The following is a 25571-nucleotide window of genomic DNA, read 5'->3' as shown; positions in this document are numbered from 1 at the left end:
GTAGGGTTCCATCAAGTATTTCGCTTTCCAAAAGGCTTCCGTCAAAAAAAAAGATTGAGAACCGCTGATGTAAAGAGCTTCTACACAATTTTAGCGCTGACTAATTGTCATTGAAAATTGTCGGTACAATTTCTTTCAGATATGTACTAATAAACAAACCCTCTTTACAAGAATTTGACAAAGAGCAGTATTCGGCTTCGGTAGAGCTAAGGCTAACTGTTTTTTGCTTGCGACTTTCCCAAGTAACTACTGACTCACCTATTTTAAACACGTAGCCCGTGTACGACCGGCGGTCTACGTCGTCACTGCCCCAGTCTGCATCCGCATATCCAGTGATATCCAGCTGCTGCTTGCTTTTCTTAAAAGTCAAACGGAGATCCAAGGCACCTTTCAAGTAGCGCAGGACTCTTTTGGCTGCTTTCCAGTGGGTCTCTGTAAGTAAATGATTCATTAAATTGACTCAAGTAGCTAACTGCGTATGCGATGTCTGATCGGGTACAGATAGCAATATACATAAGAGAACTTACAAGACCTCTAGCTGTAAGAGATCCCTTATAGGGATAAGTTCGCCTTTGTACTTCCATTGCTGTAATTTATTTTTGTAAACCTGTGTTGTGTACAATAAAGTGATTACTACTACTACTACTACCTCTATAATCATAGGTATCATCTCTTTGATTGCCCCTAGGTAACTTAAATCCTGTTTCCATGGGAGTAGGCGAACACTTTACACTCTTCCATCTGGGGGCACGGCAGTGCCCCCGCCAAGTCGAGCAAAACAAAGAGGCACGGCCGTACCATCCTTTTCTCGAAGCGATTCAGGCCATTTTCGACGTCCTGTAATTTTGTGCTGGCTAAAGCTAGAATCCTAAATTTTCAGTTACATATATGGCTTAACATGCTTTAGATATATTCTCAAAAACATTCAATTTGAACTTGTAGTTTAAGAATTATTGTACGTCAAAGTTCCTTAATTTCGACACTGACACACTCACTCGCTCGCTCACCGATCATCATAATTCTAAGATACTTCTAGCATACCCACAAGCTTCAAAGGGTCTAGCAGGCTAAGCGAACAAGAAGTGCCCCCAACGACGGATTTGGTCATTCTTTCAGGTGGTGTACTGGCAGGTCCTAAGAACTCTCTATGCTTAATATCAGTCCTCGATCTTCTTTTGTTTTCGAGTTATTCAGGATAATGTAAAATAATCAGTGTAAGTATCATTGAAAGTGTCATATTTTGGAAACTGTTCAAGTTAGATAAACCAAACAAAATTATATTTGACAACAATAAAATAGACTACAAAATGTATATGTTTTACCTGCATCATGTCCTTATACTTCATTATAAAAAAAAACATTTTATTTTTCTTCTCGTTTTTTTTTATACTTTTCGCGGAGGTTTTGTTTTGACATGACGCGCGAAGATTTATGCAAATATTTTTATATGTGTATGTAGTGGGTATTAATGGCTACTCATGCATTTTTTTTTTGTAGGTGTAGGTACCTCAGCGAAAAGTATAAAAAAAATGAGAAGAAAAATAAAATGTTCTTTTTTTTTATAATGAGTTGTACTCACAAGACATTGCTTCCCTCCAATTGTCAGCATCTGGACCACTCAGTGCTTCTTGTATAGTCCATGGAGCATCTGGATCGCACGTGCCCGCTAGGAATCCAAAATGTGGAGAACCCGTTGAACTGTCCGAAGTATCCGTACTCTCCTCCTCTGGAATATAAGTTGCATCGGCCGGATCATCACATTCACCTGAGCTAGACGATCATGTATTGTGACCGTACTCGTTCGATCGCTCGTACTCTGAGAATTTTATGACAAATTGGCATCATCAGACGTACCACAGCTGTGATCGTAGCCCACAAAAATGGACTCGCCGGAAGACCAGCGCCGACTCTCGGGTCGGCATTATGCTGAGGCGAGCCCATTTCATGGTAAACAATATGTAATTATCTACCTATGTCTAACCTTATCATTGTTACTTTTGTATGTAAAACAAGTTTATCACGAAAAATAAATGATTTATGATTTACCACTCACTACTAGTGTTAGCGGTACAGCCTGAAATTCGGGAATTAGCTGCAAATGGTGTTAAAGGTATGAAAATCGGTACGATTTATCTTTAGACCATTTGAATCAATTTGACCCGTCGCCCCAAAAGAAAAAAAGTAGAAGAGTTATGACGTCATCTTTTTTTGTATGGAAAAAAAAAATTATTTCATAAACTAATTATGAGTGGTATTAAATGAAAGGGCATTCGGAGCCGGTTCTAAAAATAAATCACATTATTATATTTCCGTCACTATTATAAGAGTCTATAACCCTTTGTATGTTGACAATACCCAACAAAAATGTACTTTTTGCCTTTCGGATCTAATTTTGAACGCTTCAAAGTCATCGCATAAGCCACAGAACCAAAGATACGTAAATGACTTAGAGATACCTTTTTCCCACTCCACATTTCTTCAGGAGTGCTCCCCAGTACAGCTTTCGTAGGACAGAGGTTTTTGACCATGTTAACGGCGTCCGCCCAGAATACGTTGCTTAGGCCCGCATCTTGCAGCATGCATCTTGCAGCCCACATCACGGTCCTGTTCGCGCGTTCAGCGACCCCGTTCTGAGCAGCGGAGCCAGGAACAGTGGTTTGATGCACGATGCCATTGCTCTTGAGATACGCCTGAAAAGCAGAACTTGTGAATTATCCTCCGTTGTCGCTACGTAGCGATTTTATCTTTTTACCTGTCTGGTTCTCCACTAAAGCTTTAAACTCTTTGAACCTATCAAATACTTCACCTTTTTTAGTTATAAAGTACACAAACGTCTTTCTAGAATAGTCGTCTATGAAAAGCAAGAAATACCTCGCACCGCTGAATGAGGGAGATGGTAGCGACTAAGCCCAGGACCTCTTTAGCCCTGTTGAGAGATTTCTTAGGAAAGGGGACCCTAGTTGCCTTACCTTGTACACACGCTACACACATTTCAAAATCTCTACTATCATATGATATACCAGAAACCGTGACGGCATCACGCACGCGAACAAAAGCTCTTTATTTATTCAAACATTTAAACTTGTTCCACGTGCGCTTATGCAGTTACAAGATTCTTTTAGTTTACGAAGACACTTTCCAACATGAATTTCCCGCCAAAACTTTGTGTAATATTTCAATAGCCAGACTCTACTGAAAACGTAGGATAGGCCTTACGGGCAACAAGAATGTGCCACCAGTACAGCTGTGTCACGGACACGAATTCGAGCCAATCGTGCAGTCAACAATCAACCAACTGCGATTGGTTGATGAGTTCGCATCAAGCGCGCGCGATTGGTTGCAACTAGTTGCGTTAGACTGCACTATTGGCTATAATTCGTGAGGTACACTGCTGAACTAGCACTAGCACCATTCATAGTGCCCTAAGGCCCGTCCTTAGATATATGTTAATGGAAAACGTTTCAAGAGATTTAGCTGTCAAATACAAGCTAAAACTTACCCGAGTTACTAGGCCCAGCGATAGCTTCTACTTGAGGTAGTGAAACTTCATTGTCATTCCTTTTATCAACAATGTTTGAATAAGCATTATTGGAAAAATTCAGCTGAGTTTCATCAGTGATTGGAATAGCTTCAAGCTTTTGTAATGTCATGGCTTGAGATGGCAGCTGCTGTCCAGGCATGAATGAATCTGTAAATATTAAAAGTGTAAAAATATAATAAAAATCCTTTACTCATCCAAAAGAGGTATACTTAAGTTATAACTGTCAAATAAAGGTTTAAAAATTACCCGAGTTACTAGGCCCAGCGATAGCTTCTACTTGAGGTAGTGAAACTTCATTGTCATTCCTTTTATCAACAATGTTGAATAAGCATTATTGGAAAAATTCAGCAGAGTTTCATCAGCGATTGGAATAGCTTCAAGCTTTTTTAATGGTATGGTTTGAGATGGCAGCTGCTGTCCAGACATGAATGATTCTGTAAAAATTAGTGTAAAAATATAATTAAAATCACTCATCTCATCTAAAAGAGGTAGGTATAACTGTCAAATAAAGGTTTAAAACTTACCCGAGTTACTAGGCCCAGCGATGGCTTCTACTTGGGGTAGTGAATAAACTTCATTGTCACCGATCGCCAGAGGGTCGAGATTCGTAGGAATGTTCCTTTTCGAATAAACATGACAAGGAAAATTAAGCAGCATTTCATCAGGAAGTGGATCAGCTTTTAAATTTTTTGAAGGTATGGCAGATGGCAGACGTTTTAAGTTGATTGTTTTTTTATTAAAAGCTTTTTTTCGAAATGGTCTGCGCATACAAATTTTAATTCATGTAACTTTTCTATGGGAAGATATACCAGGTCTTCGTTCCCAATTATTTTGACCCACTGCTTGCACCTGAAAACATTTAAATGTGTTATATAATTACAGTTTGCAAGCAAAATGTAGCGTGAAAGGAAGATTCTAAATAAGTTTTTGGCAAAAATTTCATTTTTGGTACAAGCTTTTATCGCTGACTGTACTTTTCTTACGACAGACAACTAATACTCATCGAGACAATTCTAAAAACCCCTAACACAATTAGGTCGCGTTGTTTCATCACAGAGTTCCTATGGCCACCTCCTGTCTCCATCATCAGATCAGCTCGAAGATTTGACAGACTACGGGACAGGTGAAGGCAAATAAAAGCTTGTAAAATGGGAAGTTATGTGACTGTTTCTGTTTCTGTAAGGAAGATATAGATCTGGGAAAATTTTCGGAGAATTAATTATAGTCATATCGCATGCAAGATAGAGCTAGACCATGAAAAGTCTGCAGCGATTTTGATACCTTGCCCACGCAGTGCATGTGTTTATTTTAAACGTCAAACGTCTTTGAAATTATGACGTAGAAATAACACTTGCACCGCGTGGGCTATCAAAATCGCTGCAGACTTTTCTTGGTCAAATTCTAACAGGAAATTTCACTCATCTTACTATATTATTTACATTGATAAACAAACAAAGCTGAAGTTATCGATACTTGTAGTACATCCCTAGTTGACAATGAAAAGGATATGAAATATCAAATTTTCGATGTGTTTTGGTGTGTTTACACCAAAATAAAGCTAAAAGTATCTAAAGCAATACTTACCGGTCTTCATCCAACGGGAATTTCGCCATGAATTTCCTTTTTTCGGGAACATCGCGAGTGTAGAGATTGCCACATATTTCGCATTTAAAGGCTCTGATTTTCGGTGGCATTTACACAAAATCTATGAAGTCACTATATGTTTTTATCACATTTGATTGTATTTAAAAATGGTAAAGGATTTTGAAAATTAAACTCCAAGAAATACGCGAGTAATACATGCAAGGCGCCATGACAAGCAAAGCAATATGGCTGACAGTTGACTAAGTTGACTTGACAGCTAAGTAGCACTGACGTTTTGTTTTGCTTTATTGGCTATGGTTAGGTCACTATTTTCCATACAAAACTTATTTTTGTTCCTAGTTGCGTCAGCCTGGCCGCCTCCTGAAAGTCGAAGTCCGGGTTGTCGTCTTCGGAGTAAGACATATTTACTTCAAAATGAATTCTGTAAATAGGATTTTAAGTTTGGGTTCAGCACTTCCGAAGAATGCAAGGTATTTTCCGCTATTGCCCATGTCAAATGGCCCGGTTTATATTTGGAACATCTGTGTATAGTGAAAGTTATTTTTGTAGATTGATCACTACCAGTGGAGCAAAACTAAATGCTGAAGATGGCTGGCTGTCCAAGCTATTGGTGCGGAAGATAGAGCCTACGAAGGAGTCTCACAGTCGTATGCTAAGTGACAAGGAGATTGTATATGCGCTTCATACGCACAACATTAGACCGGACAGTGTAGATAAATATTTGAAGAACTAGTACGTATGCCCCACCTATCTTACATAAGTAAAAGTAGTATACTGGCCGTTAGCAACAAAGAGATAGTGCTGTTATGCAACATTCTGCAAATAGAACATACTATATTATTAGATCAGCAGCGGCGATAACGCGCTAAATTGTTTACCATTATGTTATCAATAGATACTTGACCTTTACGGTCCAATATCACATAGCTACACCATGTAAATACCATGTAGCCATAAAACAATCACAGCTAAATGTGTTTGTTAAATCAAATGTTTTAATTTGTAGTCACTTGTTTCAGTATGCAAACAAATACAAACACGAAAGAAAGTGTTCTATTTTTAGACAGTATGTTTTGACAAATCTTTTTTGTTAATTTTATTTTATAATTAATGTGCTGGCACCAAAGAGTATATTAGATCAAATGCCACTTTGGAAAATCCTGTACTGATAGAAAAATATGCATGTATGCAATTTTTTTTTTAATAATTAAATAACCATCCAGAATGTGGAACACCAATTGTATTTTATTATTATGGTGACACTTGTCTGTTACTTGCCAATTTGGTGCAGAGTGGCTTTGTACTGGGCCAGTAGTACTGGCTCTAACTGCAATAATTAGCAAGCTATGGATGATAATAGCATAATGTTTTAAGTTCTACAAGCAACACTCTTAATTGGCTATTGGTAAACCTAAACCTTATATCATTGCAAACAACATTGACAAATGCCAGTTAACTGTGTAAATTATGGTTCATAAACATATCAGGTTTTAGCTATTAAATTCTTAAACCTTATGCCTATGCCAATGAGTTATAACACATTATAACAAACATACCCACAAGTTCGTGTACAATTTGATAACTATGTAGGGTCATTGTGCTAGTTTTCGTCTGGTGTCAGTTTCCGTCCACTTGACGAAATTTGAATATTTAAACCTTCATTGCTGCACAAATTTGGACTTATTGCATCCTTAATATCTAAACAATTTATCTATATACATACAAATTATGCTTCGCAAGTAGCAAATTATAAATGAAATCTGTTATTTACTAATCCGTCAAGTGGACGGAAACTGACACCGGACGGAAAACTGACGCAATTACCCTATGTAACAATAAGTAATTTCATCAGTACAGATACCATTAGATATATCTAAGCAGTGAAGGTGCTCAAAAATATCTCAACATGTACTTTATCATGATTATTGATAATAAAGGCAAATGCAAATGAAGATATAGTCTGACAAAAAAGAGTAGAAATTAAAAAGTGGCAATACTGTAGTGTTGTCCCTTTCAAACCAATTTATATAAGAAAACGGGACGACTACTCTTTTTTATCAGACTGTATTTTTGAACGCCTTGTTATTGCCACTCCAATATATCTGATGACAACCATAGAACCATACCTGTGTAATCTAAAATATGTGTTATAGCAAAACTTCATCAGAGTTTGTCCACTCTCACAAGGAAGAGCTAGGATGCGAGTTGGTTGGATCATGGACGGTGTCTGTCGGAGACATGGACCAGGCGCTGCACCTCTGGCGTTACACTGGAGGCTTCGAGAAGATAGACAAAGCAAAGATTTTATTCAAGGAGTCCCCTGTAAGTCATTTTGGTTTACAGGAAGTTCTGTTTTGTTAGAAAGTTACTTTAACATTGTTAAGCCAAGGTATTAGATATTAGACTGAAAATCACTACACAGCTAAGTGACGCCCCTGCATAGATATTTGTTCAGCTTACTGTCCATGGCAACACTGATTGTTGGTGGGCCTTCTGTCTTTACAAGAAAAGTTCCACAATGAACTAAAAACAAAATCTTGTAATTGTAAAATCTAACTTGCTTTACATTCGCTCAGGAATACTCGGCATTGGAAAAAGAACGTGGTGGCTACGTCCGCTCGAGGCATTTGCAGTACTTGCTCGCCTTCAGCTTTTGGCCCTCAGGAGAGCCTCGCGAGTCCAGCAACATCTATGAAATACGGTCTTACAGGTACTGTAACTACACAATACTATTAAAGAACATGAATGTCTTTTACGTCACCCTAGGCCGTAAGTGGGATTTTCTGCCCGCTACGCGAGGAGAAAATCTCACTTCCTGGCCAAGGCAAGACGTGAAACTTTAGACAAACCACGGGCGGTAATTCTTAAAGCCCCAGATCGCAGGTGTTTGTGGCACGAACCGATGGTGAGGGCCATAAATATGCGATCTGGGGATTCACGAATTCACCGCCCTGGGTGTGTAATGTACTATAAAGTTCATTTAAATAATCGATAGTCTGATTAGCTGCTAAGTTCTAATTATTGTTCGGGCAGGTCTCTACACATTTCTCATCCGTTCAATTTATTTCAAGTTTATGTAGGGTTAGAGCTGCAGAAGTAGCCAAGGGTCAGGTGATCAAAATAATTTGAACAAAGTTATTGTTACGAAAATAAGAGTATGTGTCATTTTGAATACCTCACCCGTTAGACACTTGTGTTTCTTCCTGTACCGTAAAGATATCTTCCATGGCTGGCAGTGGCGGATTTGCAGTCTGCCGCCCTAGGCCCCAGGCTCTGTAAGAACTACTAGCCGCCCCTTTCTCAGCACCCATCGCATAGACTGCCGCCCCTGATGACTTGCCGCCCTAGGCCCGGGCCTACTGGGCCTTGGGGCCAGGGGCGTATTTTGAAATTTGGCGCCCCGGGCCAATACGTTTCGCCGCCCCAGAAGTCAAGGCAGAAAAACAAAATGCATGCCGCCCCTGGGGGTTGGCATATGCCGCCCCTGGAGGTTGGCGCCCCGGGCCATGGCCCGGATGGCCCTAGGGTAAATACGCCCTTGCTTGGGGCAAATCCGCCGCTGATGGTTGGGCTGCCTTATATAGTCGAGTGTAAAAATATGGGTGTAAACAACTTCCTCAAAAATATGTCCCATAGTTCTTAATTCGCTGACATAAGTGCTATGGGACATATTTTTGAGTATGAGTGCACCCATATTTTTACACTTGACTGTACACACTCAACAAATTTATGTTTTATTTAACAGCTTGAAGCCAGGCACCATGATCGAATGGGGCAACAACTGGGCTCGCGGTCTGTCCTTCAGGCGCGCGCAGAACGAGGCCTTCGCTGGATACTTCTCACAGATCGGAAGGCTTTACAATGTTCATCATATTTGGTGTAAGTGTAATGTAACCCATAGTCTGTATCTTTAGGTAATTACATAAAAGTAAACAAACAATTGGTACATTTTCGGGTAGTTATAACATTTATTGGTTAACCGGCCAATTACAAAACCGCCTGGATCTCTAACTAAACGACCTGACTTTAGTCTACATAATTTGATCGTGTAATGTTTTCATCTACCCTCAACTAGCTTAAGGAGCCATTTGAAGGTAGATTTTGTTTACTCTTTTTTAAATACCTAAAGATACAGACTATAGTCAGTAGCGGTTTGATGACTGTAGTTACAGCTTCAGAATTGTAAATATTTTCCTTGATAAGGAGTTTACACCGCTGTTGAAATCAATACGGGTACGGGTCCGCCGGACGGTTTCGGCCTGTCAGTTAGAACAAAATTTTGACAGTTCCGAACAACTGACAGGCCGATACCGTCCGGCGGACTGTTAATCAGTGGGCCCCTTTAAGCGTGGGTATATTGTCAGTTAGTACAGTCAGCAACAAAGAGTCAATAGGCCGGGTCCACACAGAACGAGTCTTGGAGACGTGCCTCGTCCGAGGTATTGCGGCCGCGAGTGCGTTTGCTTCACCCGAGGCACGTCTCCACAGATCGAGCTACTTGGCGCGGCAATTTCCTCGCGAGGCGGCTCGTTCTTTGTGGACCCGGCCTATTAAGGATATATATTGTAACTTCGGCTTTCACAAATTATCCCATGCTAATTTAAAACCTACAGTCCACCCACGCTCCCTAAATTAACAATGATGTACCACTCTCAGGCTACAAGGACCTCCAAGCGCGACGTGAAACTCGCGACCGCACCTGGCGCAACCCGGGCTGGGACGAGTGCGTCGCCTACACCGTGCCGCTCATCCGCGAGATGCACTGCCGCATCCTGGAGCCCACGGAGTTCTCGCCCACCCAGTAACGCCCTACGACCTGATATTTAGGGCTCATTATTTAGACGGTGCGAGAAGTCACATGCGAGTTTCATTACATTGCGGTCTTTGATCGGTCGGTTAAATTGGACGTAACCAACATTCTGCAATGTAACTAAAATCCAATGCGAGTTCACGCGCCGTCTAAACCAGCCCTTAGACGGCGCGCGAACTCGCATGCGATTTTAGTTACATCGCGGGCTGTTGGTTACGTCCAATTTAACTGACCGATCAAAACCGGCAATGTAATAAAACTCGCATGCGAGTTCTCGCATCGTCTAAATCAGCCCTTACGAACATGCATGTAAAGATATACCTAGATCAAAAATATTGGAGGTTGCACGTAAAATAAAATTTAGGGCGAGGAAATATGACTTTCTTTGTCCAATATTGCGTCTCACATTTTGCTTTAATGAGAGAGTGAGAGGCAATTACATTGGACAAAGAAATTTGACAGGTGGAAGACCACCACCCCTTAATAAAGTCTAAGAACAAAAGGAACAGCTGAACTAGATGGCGCTGTTCGGCAATACATTAGCTGTGAAATTCGTAGCATTAACTCCAAAGAGAGGAAAGTAACATAGCTTAATAAGCTCAGCCTCAAAATTTAGTTCTAAGTGCAACCTCCATTGTTATTACTTATTACCTACGAACATCTTGATATATTATGTAGAACTTTAGGTAACAAATACTGGTATCATTATAAACAGCATTCAGAAGAGTTAAGAGCATACACTGCCAGCGCCACCTAGTGAAACTATAATACTGACCATAATTCTGGATTATAGTTCGTACGCGTTAAGATTGCAGTAAAATCATCATTGTCCGCCGGTCTTACCACATCCGTACCCAATCAAATCATTAGAAAGTCAAGTTCACAGTGACCAGTTGAAGGCATACTTTTTAATTAGGAACGATTTGATAGATTAACGAGCTTTGGTAGGCCGGCGGACAATGATGATTTTATTGCATTCTTAACGCGAACGAACAGTTCAGTTGTTCAAAATTGAAGATCATGAAACATGATCTGATAGAACAGAAAAACTGTTGTGTCGATACTTTTTTCGCTCGAAAAAGCATAGCAAGGCATCTCTGGCAAAAATAGCCCTCTGAATTGAGAAAATATTTACATGTTTCTAATTCTCTGGGTATTTACCAACAGCTATTTTGATAGACTTGTAGTTTTGAGTCTTACTAATACTACTTATTTACGTTATACGTATAAGCTAAAAATCTAATGTTAGTAAGCAAAGTACTAACATAAACACAAATAGTTAACAAATTTGCGAACTAATATGAATTGCTATCATTTTGGAGCCTAAACGTTATTCCATTTTCTGATGCATTTGAAACTAAACGAGTGTGGCTAGTCCTAAGGATTCTGTTGTAAATACTCGAGCGATTTCGACCCTATTTTTATACTATAACAATACGCACTAAAAACTGACTACTTCTACAATATCTAAGATTGTTCAAACTGTTCTAACGATGTTCCATTCTGTGTAAATATTCTAAACACCGTACTGACGAAAATATCCTGAAGTTATAATGAAATTATGAGTCAGGAATGCAGTTTGCATTTTATTTTTATAAGATATAGATTACGTTTAAGTGCAATTACTAGTTACTGTAAATGAAATCCTTGCTCTTTATTTACTCTAAGCACAATTACTTTTTATTAGATAATAGATGCAAACCTTTTTTTTTGTATATTTATCTAAGCCATTGTAAAATATTATTTGTCAATACTATTAAACGTCTTTTTGACGAATCCATTGTTGTTTTTCATACATTTTTTTGCAGATACGGCGAAGAAAAGGAATAAAAATAAGTACACATTTTAATTTCTTTCTATTATTTTTTATTTTCAGTTTGATTTTTTCATTAATAAGATTATATTACAATATAATAATAATTATAATGATAATAATTATTAAAACTACAAGTCGATTGTGTTATTTAAATATATAACAAAAAATAAAATGAAATCAACAACGGCCGGCGCCGGCCGCGGCCGCGCCCACCTTGTTTCACCTCTGTCAAATATTGCTAACTACCTATCGGTGATAAGATAAACGACTATACAATGGTAAAATATAAAAAATCATTTTGTTACAATGTACATAATAATACGTGATCGCTAACTACGAGTTTGGTACTTCTATATCGTAATATTTAGTAATTTGTTGAAAGTCGTGAGGGTTGAAGGATGATAAACATCTAATTTGAGAACAGCTAAGGGTGGGAGGTTGAACAGGAAAGAGCCTACGCGACTATACTCACGCCTTCCGCCGATGCACCAAGAATTTCGCGACTTCACATTTGTCATGTAAATAAATAATAATAATTTGTGTGTCAAGTCAATATCGGGTATAAAAGGTCCTTGTAGCATGGCACTCCGGCTGAGCACTAACAGCGAGCCACTACGTCCCTAACATCTGCCGGTCTACTGCTCCAAAGCGAAAATACAGCTTACAGTTCAATTCCGGTGTGCTTCGGTTCCAAATGTGTTTACGGCTTGAGTCGCGCTCTATAACGACCTAGCATCCTTATATATATCACGTATGGAAAGCAGAGGCCAAGTGGCTGTGCATTGATCGGCTATTCACTTTTGCTATATTTTAATTTAAACGACGAATTTTGACGTGACTAAATGAGGTTCGTCCGGAGTCCGGAATCCCATCTCTAATTACATTTGGCCTTATTCTTATGTACAGTCAGGATGACGAGTGGAGTAAGGCTGTGTCTAGAGATTATTGTCATTTACTTGGTCAGTTCAGGAGGGGAGGCTAGGTTATTAAAGTTCTCTAGGGTGCCCAACGCCATACGTATTAATTACTCGATCCACAAGTTTACGGCGTTGTGCACTGAAATTTGATTAAAATATTGCAAGTCTTTCTCAAACATTTTAAGTATTAAATATCTACTTCGCTTAGGTCGTGAGTAAAATTTTCTAATTAACCTTCCATAAAATAATACAAGTGGTTTCCGCCATGTGATGTTTACAAGCGATATGGGAAGAAAATAAAACGAGATATATTTAAAATATCATAAACTAAATTTGGATGTTTATGACTAAAATCGGCGTTAAATTAATTATATCAATCGTCTATACATACATGACTGGTAAGCTTAGTTGACAATACAATAGTTATTAGGACACTAAATAAAGAAAATAGCACTAGAGCGGGCCGCTCGGCCCGTCGCCTCCACAATATAATGTACACACACGCGCACCTTACAAAAGTAACCAACTATGTATAATAGTTACACATATATTATTGTTCTCTATATACAAACGCCGAGCCCTCAGCCACTACAGTAAGGCAAACGCGTGCTTGCGCAGTACAAACGTCATATAAATACTTTATTATATTTACAAACTCAATCGGCAGTCGGTTACACTATTCTTTGCTGAGCACCTGCGTTTTTGTAACGTTTTAATAAAGCATTAAACAATTAAAATCTAATAAAGCGAACACGATGCCAGTCGCACCGTCACAAAGATCCCTAGATATAAAACTAACTCAGGCAAAAGCATATCAGTTCAATCGTTAAAGAATTTAACTTACAATAAATTACATGCAAAAATTGTTCCTAAAGTAAAAACTAATGATATGAACATTATAATTTTGACTATCTAATGTTTGTTTGTTGTGTTGTATATTATTTCCGTTCGTTGGGTCGGGCGGGGCTCGGGTGGCCTACGTCTTCTAATAATGCCATGGCTACACTTCAAGCGTAGCTTTCGATCAGCGCAACGACTCTCCGACTACAAACTTTACCTTAAAATATTATTTCACATGTTCACGGTATTTTTAGAATTTTTCTTACTCTTCACAGAGTAATAAGATTCAAAAATTACCTCAACCACTATGTAAACTTAGTAAACTACGTATCGTACAAGTAGATCAGGAGTACTAAGTTTTTAGTTTAATCATGCCCTCTACTAGGCCGGGCTCCGTTGATCTGACGCATTTAAAAATATTGCTTTTTATAGATGGACGGTCTAATCGTATCCTAGTAAAATTGATTTTAAGAAAACAGTATTAATTTTCTTACGACTAAGAGATCGTTTATAGGTATATTCCGAATGGTTTTATTCACATAACGGACTCAAAACACCGAGTCGCCCGCGGAGGTCGATATCACGTGGTACATGTATCACTGGACCTCGCTTCGTCTGATGAACAGTCGTGACAGCGCGCCCGGGAGACCAACGGACCCGCCCTACTGCGTAAAATGTCTAATATAAAAGCGTTTCATTCTCACACGACTGCACAATTTAAATATCAGCATTTTGTCGGCACTCGTCACACACACCGCGGCCCCGGCGAGAGGTAAGAGTACACCACTGATGTACACGCTAACTTTACAGTATTAGAAACCGAATAAACCTGTAATATTAAACATGCTATAAACTAGTGTTAGAATAAACGGATTGTCCTATTGAGCCGGAGCCGCGTCGTCGCATCTATTAAGATATAATTATTTAATTATGGAGTGCATAAACTTAAATAATGTAGAATAGGAAATGCCCTCCCGAACCATCCTCGTCGACTACGAATACTGCGACAATTGGAAGACATAACAAAAAACATCATAATCACAAACAAAGTGTCGGCAACGTTGCCAAATAACAGCGTAACAATTTGGAATCGTCATTTTTATACATAGATATTACCATTTCCATACTCTTTCCTAGGGAGGGCTGGACAGTCTCAGTAATAAAATGGGAATATGAATCTACTATACTCTTGCCAAAAGCACATACGCGAAACGATCTGCAAACAGAACGATAGGCCTTCAGCCGTCACTGACTCAATTAACTCCTACTACGACCGCCAATAAAACTATAAATAAAAATATTTGTCACATCGCTAATAATAACTGTCCGAGGACAGAAGAATTTGGCAAAGAAAGTGTCGGGGCACATCAGACGCACAAAAATCCTTACAAAATGCAATATCTTCTATGGACTCACGTTTGATATGCGCCGACACAAATATAATGGCAACAAGATACCTCATTTGCTTCTGGCAAAAGCATGTGTGTGTGGATGGGGCGGGGTGGGGTGTGGGGTGTGGGACGCGATCGTCCCGTTAGAGCGAGCCGGCGGGGAAGGAGGCGGAGGAGTTGGAGTGTGCGAGCGAGAGCATGGAGCCCGACAGCGATTGCTCCTCGTCGCCGAACCCGTCCCGGCTGCCCTCCGCGATCGCCATTGCGCTGTGGGCAAAATAATGATTTTTCTCAAACATGCAATGAAATGTCGTCACTCCGGGCGTTATATCAGGCTTCGAAGTATCAAGTTTAAGGCGGAACAACTCCAGAGAACTGTAAAGGAATTTCATACAAAATTTAAGGCCTAGGCCATCGTGGCATTCAGCCATTAAAGTGATAACACACTATCGCACCGCTTTAAAAAAAAACTATAGGCAGTTTATGGTTTATGGTACGATTTCTTTTTTTTTTTTATCGTTATAGGGCTGTATCTCCTAAACCGTGCGTCGCAGCGCAAAAATAATAAAATGTTCGTTCCTCTGTAAGAAACCCTTAATTAATATTAAAAAAAAAAAAAAAAAAAAACAAAAAAGAAAATAAATATAACAAAAAAAACTTTAATAATGCTGTATCTCCTAAACCGTACGTCGTAGCGCAAAAATAATCAAATTTTTGTTCCCCTTTTAGTGTAGTAAATGAAGGTAGTGGACCCCGCAGTAATTCCTCTGCCAGAAAAAACTTTACAGTATGATAAAGTATCAATAAATAAAAAGTATTGTATAAATTTCCAAAGAATAATAATAATAGAATTAAAGTAAATACCTAAAGTCTTAAATCGTTAATATCTTTTTACGGAAAAATGCTCCGTTCAAACTTTCTTCACCAGACATATTCATGTAACGTATTGCAACAATATATGAAATATCAAAAAAATATCCCAGCAGAAATACCAGTAGTAATAAAATAAAATTTTTTGGCGTGTCTTGGACCGGAAAATTGCTCAGTCTAATTTTTTCACTGGAATGCCATTTTATTGCCGTTTTATACATACAAAATGAAAATCTAAAAATTTTCCACTCTCAGTTTTTACATACATTTCGATAAGTACGCATTTTTTTTGGATTTTTTTTACCCACTGCGCCAAATTATATTCTAAGATCATATAAGAAGAAAACAATGACAGAGCAATTTTCCGATGAAAATGAGCGTCAAAAAAAGGAAGTATCATAAAAATATATTCTCATGTTTGACAAAACTTTTAGATTTTTTTCTAGTATCACATACTGATACAAATAACTTATTTTGTAAAATAATTTTGGACTGAGGAATTACTCGGTTCAATATATAATCAGATTTGTGTTTTTACCTAACTTAGGAGTATTTTTTTTTTGGATATTTATAATCTTAGTCTCGGCTCATACTATACAATAACCAAGCTAAATTTCATCGACTGAGAAATTAATGCATGGGTCTCCATACAACAACTTGCTTCATTTACTACATTATTTAGGAAACCCCTTAATAACATTTAAAAAAACACAAGAAAAGAAAAAAAAGCAAAATTTTTTTTTATAGGACTGTATCTCCTAAACCATGCGTCGTAGCGCAAAAATAATAAAATGTTCGTTCCTCTGTAAGAAACCCTTAATTAATATTTAAAAAAAAAACCCAAAAAAAAAAAAAAAACTTTATAATGCTGTATCTCCTAAACCGTACGTCGTAGCGCAAAAATAATCAAATTTTCGTTCCCCTTTAAGAACCCCTTAATAACATTAAAAAAAACAAGAAAAGAAAAAAAAAGAAAAAAATAGCAAAAAAAATATTTATAGGGCTGTATCTCCTAAACCATGCGTCGTAGCGCAAAAATAATAAAATGTTCGTTCCTCTGTAAGAAACCCTTAATTAATATTAAAAAAAAAACCACAAAAAAGAAAAAAAATAATAACAAAAAAAACTTTATAATGCTGTATCTCCTAAACCGTACGTCGTAGCGCAAAAATAATCAAATTTTCGTTCCCCTTTAAGAAACCCCTTAATAACATTTAAAAAAAACACAAGAAAAGAAAAAAAAGCAAAAAAAAAATTTATAGGACTGTATCTCCTAAACCATGCGTCGTAGCGCAAAAATAATAAAATGTTCGTTCCTCTGTAAGAAACCCCTAATTAATATTAAAAAAAAAAACGAAAAAAAAAAGATAAAAAAAATAAAAATACTTTATAATGCTCTTAAACCGTGCGTCGTAGCGCAAAAATAATAAAATTTTCGTTCCCCTTATAAACCCCACGCACTGAATAACCTATCACATTAGGACATGAAACAATCATCATCATCAATTTTTATTATTATTTCATTGCATGTTTAAGAAAAGCACTATACATACCTCGGCGTGAAAAGGGGTTGTCGGCCTCATAACTATCCGACCTCACTACGTTCGGCCGTCTATATGCATTCGGCCGGCAACCCCTTACTTCCCAGCCTCTGTAGTAATGTACTATTACCACCTTGCCGTGCGTATGAGAGGCTTTATTCGGTTGCGTATGTCGTGGCCAGATCTTAGAATTGATAATTTCAGGATGTGGCAATTATTTGATATAATGATTGGTTGGCCGCATCATGGATATTATGTTTCCAATAAATCAATATTAATCATGAAAATGTCAAACCGAACCTAACCATATCATAAGTAATCAATTCTATGATCTGGCAACGATATGTACGGTCATTTTAGCAAATTTAGTAGTATCCGTAAAGTATTTTAAAACGTTTTTATCGAAGTGCAACCCTTCCTAATACACCGTGTTTTTATTGAATTCCGTTAACTTCGGGGTATAGTTAAGTACGTTTATAAGAACTAAATGGCATAGTTAATTTTCAAAAAAAAAAAAATTTTTTTTGTTTTCTTTTTTGTTTTTTTTTTGTTTAAAAAGTAATTAAATGTAGCATATAGCGTTGTTGTAACACGGGCATTACATTTAACTCAACCAAACAATTGAAATCTGTGACATATCAATTTCATTTCGTACATCAATCGACCGAGATTGTACTTAAGTTTAGTAGCAAATGTATGAACTCATTCTAAACACTAATCAATATGTAAGCCGGCCCTAAGGCAAGTGTACACGCTTGTAGAGGCCTTATAGGAAAAAAATAAATTATGGATTATCTCCGAAATGGACTTAATTAGAACATCGTGTCTTTGAGAAAGTTACTTGATTTAAGCTCAGGAATACTCCCTTGAAATTAACGGAAATCAAAAAAAAACACGGTGTATATTAAATATTATGTATTTTTAGGGTTCCGTACCTCAAAAGGAAAAAACGGAACCCTTATAGGATCACTTGTGCGTCTGTCTGTCTGTCCGTCTGTCACAGCCTATTTTCTCGGAAACTACTGGACCAATTAAGTTGAAATTTGGTACACATATGTGACCCAAAGATGGACATATTTTTTTTTATAATTTTAAAATGCATAGGTTCGAAGTTATTGAAGAAAATAACCAAATAATTACCATTCCCCCCTTTATCTCCGAAACTACGGGTACACATAATAGTTCTTTACGTATAGATGACAGGAAAACCTATTAGAAATGTGCAGTCAAGCGTAAGTCGGACTTATGTACGGAACCCTAGAAACGCGAGTCCGACTCGCACTTGGCCGGTTTTTTTTTCTTTCAATGTAAAAATATCAGAGTTCATGCAGCAATGTTTGATAATATAGTTCTGATAGTAATGTAAATAAATGGTGAGTAGGTATCTACCTGAAGCCGAGGCGAGCGGACTCGTTGTCGAAGTGGTCGAGCTCGCGCTCGTGGCGCTCGTGCAGCATGCGCGTGCGCTCGGCGCGCTCCGCCAGGAACTGCGCGCTCTCCATTTCCATCTAACAAACAAAATCGTATTACATGCGCTGACAGAATAAGTAGAAAACACTTAATAATGGAAAATGCCGAGATAATCACATTAATCATAATATGATATCAAATCATATTAATCATATAGGTTAATTCGCCAGTAACTGGCCACTGTTAGTAATTGGCCCCCCTAAACTAAAAATGAATTCTATTCACCTATAAACAGAATTCATTTTAGTATAAGGCGGCTAGTTATTGAAGGCTGGCCAGAGTAGCCAGTTATTGAAACCTTGTACTAAAATGAATTCTGTTTATAGGTGAATAGAACTCATTTTTAGTTTAGGGTGGCCAATTACTAACAGTGACCAGTTACTGGCGAATTACTCTATACTATATGAAGTGTGTATTACAATATAATATTGGAGCTGGTAAATTCATATGATTTCGCTCAAATACTTAATAAGAGACAAGGAGTGTTTAGTGTTAATTAGAAAATAAGGAATCGTTTAGTTTGGGGCGGCACAGAGAGCTGAACTAGTCAAAGTCACAGCTACCACACTGCACTGTATCTTTGCTCCTTTACGAGGGTCCTTCACTTGGCTGCGGACAGATTGTGCAGTCACAGCACATATTGTAGCAATCCTCAGGTTTGTGCTGGGGTCAGGAAACCGCAGCTTGCGAGCCGTTCGCGGCTCTTTGGAGTTGCAAATGCGGCTCCCCAAGACACCCAGAATATTAAGTTTTATGGCTCTTTGAGATTCCTAAAACCTTGGAGGATAAAACCAAATGGAGACGCCTTGTCTGTAATTTTCTGTACAAAACAGTCTGGCGAGGGGCACGTCAAATGTATACGTAACAATAGCCATGTCAGATAAACGTCAGTCCATACAATGTGTATGACCATTGGAGTTTCGACAGAGGGGAACGCCTGTTAACCTTTTGAACGCCACAGACGGGAATTGACGTCAACGCAAAATCGTGACAACGACGCCAAAGACGGCATTTGACGTCGATCGTTTTTTGATGAAAATCTACTGAAAAAAACTTTTAGGTTGGCATTATTAACATACATCGGATTCTAGGGGGCAAATTGTATGACGGGATCCCTAACCGCCCCCTAGAATCCAATGTATGATTATTAATTCACAAGACAAAATTTTAACCCCGTGGCGTCAGTGGCACGGCAAATGGATGCGCCGTTTGGCGTTCATAAGGTTAATGGCTACTCCGTTTGGTTATATCCTCCAAGCCTAAAACTGATGATTTGTAATGCGATTGGTTCTTCTCTTGAAACGTTAGCCGGCCCCTGGTTTAGTCGCAGTAGTGTGAGGCTGCGTGGTGGGAGGTACCTTCTGCTCCAGCAGCGCGCGGCGCACGGCGACGCGCTCCTCGAGCTCGCGGCGCTCGCGGTTGCGCTGCGCCTCCGCCTGCATCTTGCTCTTGCTCTGGTACGCCGTCAGCATGTCCAGCTCGTGCTCCAGCTGCATCTTCAGCTGCTCGCACTCCATCTAAAACAGATATTTACAGTTAACCCTTTGACCACCACAGACGTCAACTGACACGCGCGCGGCTGTAGCCCAATATGGACCGGGATGTTGCGGATGCAGATTTTTTGACATCCGCGGATGCGGATATTTAAAGCCTCACATCCGCGGATGCGGATGTCAAGATTTGGTACTTAAAAAACGTCAAATATTACATTTTTAGCATTTTTTATTAAAAAAAAACGAAACGTTTAGTATTTGAGCAAGAATGGTTTTGCCTCGGCCTCGGAACGCACGCCCCGAGTGTGCACGATCAACGAATGAGCACTGAAAAGAGCTGACTTGCCAATAAATAAATTAACCCTTTACCTACGGGCCCTTGAATCACTCCGTCACCGCCCAATACGGGCATGTTTTGGCGAGAGTCAGCGGTTAGGCATAATTTCACTTACTTGTAACTTTTGAAGTATTACAGCTACGCACTTGAAACTTCACACACATAATAATTATAATGTGGTTAATCAATAAATAATCACTTGGAGTAATAATATTCACTATTTTTTCTGCTATCAAGCAATATATCAGTCACTAAGAAATTGAAGATTTTTAACTTACTACTCGCGGATTTCACAAGTTTATGTTTAAGAACATTAGTTTATAGTATACTTAACACAAATAAACACTTAAATAACGATAATTATGAAAATAATGCATAAAAATCAATCACTTAAAACGTTGCATAAAAACAATTTGCCACTTATGGAAAATAGTGATGTGCGTCTATCGACACATTTGTCGATATATCGATAACCTAGTAAATGTAAAACTGAAATTTAACAAGTTATGATTTTGATTAAGTTCTAATGTACCCAATAATAATTTCATAACATGTTAAAATCCAATATTTGAACCAAAAACGGTAATAAACACTAAAAATAACACTCCAAACACTCCCACGCCGTACTCTCATATCGACAACAAGTCGAAGAAATTTAAAACATCACTATTGTCCGCCATATTGAGTTCAATTAATAGCACCTCTGCAGTACGGGTGTCAACCCCAGTTGCCAGCAAAAAAGCGGTAATTTTAAAATTATGTTTATGTCAGAGCCATCTACCGAAATATTATGATATTTTTTTCTTTGTATCTATACTAATCCCAGTTCATAATGTGACCGCTATTACCAAGCCACAAGGTCTCGTTTTGATTGAAAAAAATGTTTAACATGACCATTACTTCGATCAACTATAGTTGACACCCGTACTGCAGCGGTGTTGCCTTACTGGCAACTCTGGTTGACACCCGTAGGTAAAGGGTTAAGAACAACGCCAACAGGCTCTGCCTTCAGTGTGCGTTTTAGTATCAAGTGTAGCGAAACGCTACTGGCCGTTTGTAAAAAAATAAAATTAATATTTGCGATTATTTTGAATTCAAATTTTGATGGAATGTTCGAGAAAGAAAACTTTGAATTTGTTTTTTGGCAGAAGGTTTGTGGATTTGGTGTCAAAAAGTCGTTGGTGATCCGGGCTGTTTTTTAGACTAGATTTGCTACGTTTAACGTTCAACCAGTTTGATAATTAATACGAAGTGTCGAAAGTGCGCGTTAATCGACGAGAGGAAAGGCTCCTCGTAGACAGCTGGCCACCTAAGCCGTGCGTGAGTCGGCGTCCGGAGAGGAGTGGCTCCTCGTAAACTGCTGGCCACCAAAGCCGTGCGTAGGTCGGCGCTAAGCACTGGTGGAGTGAAGAAACCTCATCGTTATCGTCCGGTCTGCTGCCATACGCGCTCGCCAGGAAGCGAGTGGCTTACCTCGTCGGCCTGCTTGAAGACGCGCACAAGGTGGTGTGCGCCATCTGTGCTGTACAAGTAAATTTCCTACCGGCTGCCGGCACCCTTGCGTGTGCCTCCACATTTGTCCCATTTACCTTTTTTTTCCCCCTGTACTTCAAGACCGAAATATTTGAAAATTTTAGCGTTAGTTTTCCAATTCTGATTTTTATAACCACCTAATTATTTGTTTTGTATTTTTGTGCCATATTTTTGTTTCGCCATTTGATAATATCTGTGATCCGCATACCTCTTCTTCTTCTTCTTCTTACAAATCCTCAAAATTCAAAAAGCCTCGTTTGACGGGCGGTATGAACAAGCGGCTCAAAATTTAGGTATCATTCGCCAACTTGTCAACCATCATCGTCCATAATATTCGCCACATTAATACATTTTTTTTCCTTTCCAGCTAAATTCTTAGCCGTATTCCTTTTTTTATCTTTCATGTTTACCACCTATGCGGAACGCAGACAATTAGTTTAAAACGATCATATCAGTGGTTTTTAGTGAAATTTGTGAATAATATTTTTTATACAGGGTGTTACCGGAAATTGATTTTTTAAATCGACGCTTAGGTATTCGCACGTCATTGCCTTTAATGAGCATTCCTGGTATCGAGCCGAGAACGACCCACGCCGACGATCAGTATTGGTTAGCCGTGCCGACCTTTCGGGGCAGAAAATCAGTGCAATATTATATTTACTTGTCCATTCCCACGACGTGACGTCACCATAAGCGTTGCGGCTCATATATGAGCCGTGGGAGTGGACAAGTTTAACCTAATACGTTTCAAATTTCACAAATTTTTAAATTATATCGCACGTGCTCTTTACCCAAAAGCAAACTTGAACTTTACTAAAAAAACGTAAGTGTTAATTTAGCTTGTTATTACTAGAAGGTACACAGACAAATCCTCACCATCTGGCTCTCGTCGAGCCGCACAGTCTGTTTCTGCAGCATCTCGCTGATGCTCTGGTCGTACTGTTCGCCCAGCAGTACTAGCTTGCGCCTCTTCTCGTCCTTCAGCGACTTTATTACTTCTTTTTGTTGTTCCTGTAAATACGAAAAAATAAATGTTATATTAGGGTAATTCGCCAGTAACGAGCCACCGGCCAATAACTGGCCACCCTAAACTAAAAATGAATTCTATTCACCCATAAACAGAATTCATTTTAGTATAAGGTTTCAATAACCGGCCAGCCTTCAATACCAAGCCACGTTATACTAAAATGAATTCTGTTTATAGGTGAATAGAATTCATTTTTAGTTTAGGGTGGCCAGTTACTGGCGAATTAGGACTGATTTAGACGGCGCGCGAACTCGCATGAGATATTAGGTACATTGCGGAATGTTGGTTACGTCCAATTCAACCGACAGATCAAAACCCGCAATGTAATGAAACTCGCATGCGAGTTCTCGCATCGTCTAAATGAGCCCTTACCCTATTTTTAAGTTGTACGAGTAACAAAAGCCTCCAAGTAATACATTACGATCAAACATCAAACAATAAAAATATCCAGAAGTTCGTAATTCTTGGTATGGAAGTGTATTAAAAAAACGTGAATTTTATGAAATTATCACGTTTAAAAAGACAATTACACACGATGTCCAGTCAAAATCGGGGCAAAGACTACCCACCTGTACATTGTGTACAGTCAAATAATACAAATTTTGTGTCCACCTCAACTGTAGGTAGTGAAAAACGAATTGAAAAGTAAACTTTATGTCAATGTTAAAGAGATTAAATTTATTAGTAACATACCTTGGCTGTCATTTGTAAAATCTGCGCCTTGAGGGCCTTGTACTGACGCGTCTGGATCTTGCACGTTTCTCGAAACTGCTTGCGAATTTGCATCTCTTTTTGCTGGTGAAAAAAAAAGAAAACATTTACTCGTATTATATACGAGTATGTATGTGCTTGAAAGGTCGTAACACTATGTAAGCTTTAAATGAAAGTACACGTCGCTAAAAATTGTACGCATAAAAAAACCGGACAAGTGCGAGTCGGCCTCGCCCACCAAGGATTTCGTACTTTTTAGTATTTGTTGTTGTAGCGGCAACAAAAATACATCATCTGTGAAAATTTCAACTATCACGGTTCATGATATACAGCCTGGTGACAAACAGACGGACAGTGGAGTCTTAGTAATAGGATCCCGTTTTTACCCTTTGGGTACGGAACCCAAAAATGATAATCAGTGGTCAACATAATAGTCCTGGCAAATATATACGTCTAGTTAGGTCTTTGTACAGTCTGCTTTGTATTTGGAAAAGTATATATTCCAGTGACAGATACTTTTGGCGTGTTGTTTCATCCGCTACTATTAATGTTGACTGTACACATTTGCGACCAAAATAATTTTCACAGCTTTACGTCGTTTCGACTCACTTAATATCTGCCTCTTGCTGGCTGTGCTGTTTCTGTGTAAATATTTCTCGGGTGGTATTCCACCTATCCAATTTCTTCGTCCAATGTGTATTGCGTCTCACATTTTGCTTAATGAGAAAGTGAGACGCACTGACATTGGACAAAGAAATTGGACAGGTGGAATACCACCCTTAGAAAGAGCGCGGTGTGTACCTTGAGGCTCTTGGGTTGCTGCTTGAGCTGCAGCGCGTGCTTCTTGCGCAGCTCGTGCTCGGCGCGCGCCATGTACTCGCGCTGGTTGGCCAGCTCGGTGGCGTGCTGGTTGCTCAGTTGCTCCTCCCTGCGGACAAAATGTTTCTTTTCATTTCACATGTATCTAAATCTTGGGATTACGTTGCCGAGTCGTCCCCAGCCTGTCTAAGTAGCTCTCGTATGAAACCGTCTGTTTTTAATAGGGTTGTTGATACATGTTGAATTGTATAACTAAATCTAGTTAAAAAGATAGAAAATGAGCAATTTATCACAATAAATTGGAAACTTAAATAATATGTGGGAATAATAAAAAAAATACAAGACCTCAAAGTTTTTTTCAACTTCTAAATAGGAAAAAAATAATGGTACAGTCGACGTCAAAGATATGTTTACACTTTTGCACCTTACTCCTTTTTAATAAGGCGAAAATTGTAAACATATCTTTGACGTCGACTGTACCATTCGATTCCTTACATTTTATGTAAAAAAATATTGTATACCAACAATATACCGTCGGGTGACAAGCAAAAGTCACTAAGTACTATCAAAAAATTAAAGTAACAATGCACTTTATTACACTTGTAACACGGTTTATTGTCCAATAATTTCAATGGTGTTAGTTAGTGACTTATGCTTGTCACCCGACGATACATAAACGCAATATTTCACCGACAAAATCGCAATTTCCTTGTTTTCCATAGCTCGAAACGGCCTCTAACGTTACATGATGACGTCACGATGTATTGCCATTTTGTTAGAAGCGTTTCGCCAGTAAAGTGCGGGTGCCTTTGAACATCATTTGTGACTTTTGTATTGCTTTAGGACAATG

At 38.7% G+C, this 25571-nt stretch overlaps 2 protein-coding genes across 2 annotated transcripts in view; one reads left to right on the top strand and one right to left on the bottom strand.

Annotated features, from left to right (window-relative positions):
- The first annotated feature begins 5503 nt into the window (after positions 1 to 5503).
- On the top strand, positions 5504 to 9993 carry LOC134799787 (protein NipSnap). The gene is made up of 6 exons (XM_063772198.1): positions 5504 to 5616; positions 5696 to 5878; positions 7300 to 7468; positions 7723 to 7856; positions 8892 to 9025; positions 9803 to 9993. Exons 1-6 carry the CDS (start codon positions 5561 to 5563, stop codon positions 9949 to 9951), a joined length of 825 nt encoding a protein of 274 aa, XP_063628268.1. The 5' UTR covers positions 5504 to 5560; the 3' UTR covers positions 9952 to 9993.
- A 4982-nt stretch (positions 9994 to 14975) lies between these two features.
- LOC134799999 (serine/threonine-protein kinase Tao) overlaps positions 14976 to 25571 on the bottom strand; it is a 37697-nt gene continuing 27101 nt past the window's right edge. Inside the window, exons 16-21 of the mRNA XM_063772435.1 lie at positions 24704 to 24830; positions 23885 to 23986; positions 23041 to 23175; positions 20160 to 20318; positions 18721 to 18839; positions 14976 to 15187 (exon numbers count right to left, since the gene is read on the bottom strand). Of these exons, the coding sequence (XP_063628505.1) occupies positions 15064 to 15187; positions 18721 to 18839; positions 20160 to 20318; positions 23041 to 23175; positions 23885 to 23986; positions 24704 to 24830 (766 nt within the window). The 3' untranslated portion in view covers positions 14976 to 15063. The remainder of the gene's footprint in view (positions 15188 to 18720; positions 18840 to 20159; positions 20319 to 23040; positions 23176 to 23884; positions 23987 to 24703; positions 24831 to 25571) is intronic.

The sequence above is a fragment of the Cydia splendana genome, chromosome 19, assembly GCF_910591565.1.
Source record: "Cydia splendana chromosome 19, ilCydSple1.2, whole genome shotgun sequence".
In the NCBI taxonomy this organism is placed as follows: domain Eukaryota; kingdom Metazoa; phylum Arthropoda; class Insecta; order Lepidoptera; family Tortricidae; genus Cydia; species Cydia splendana.
This window is presented reverse-complemented; position numbering and strand designations above follow the sequence as displayed.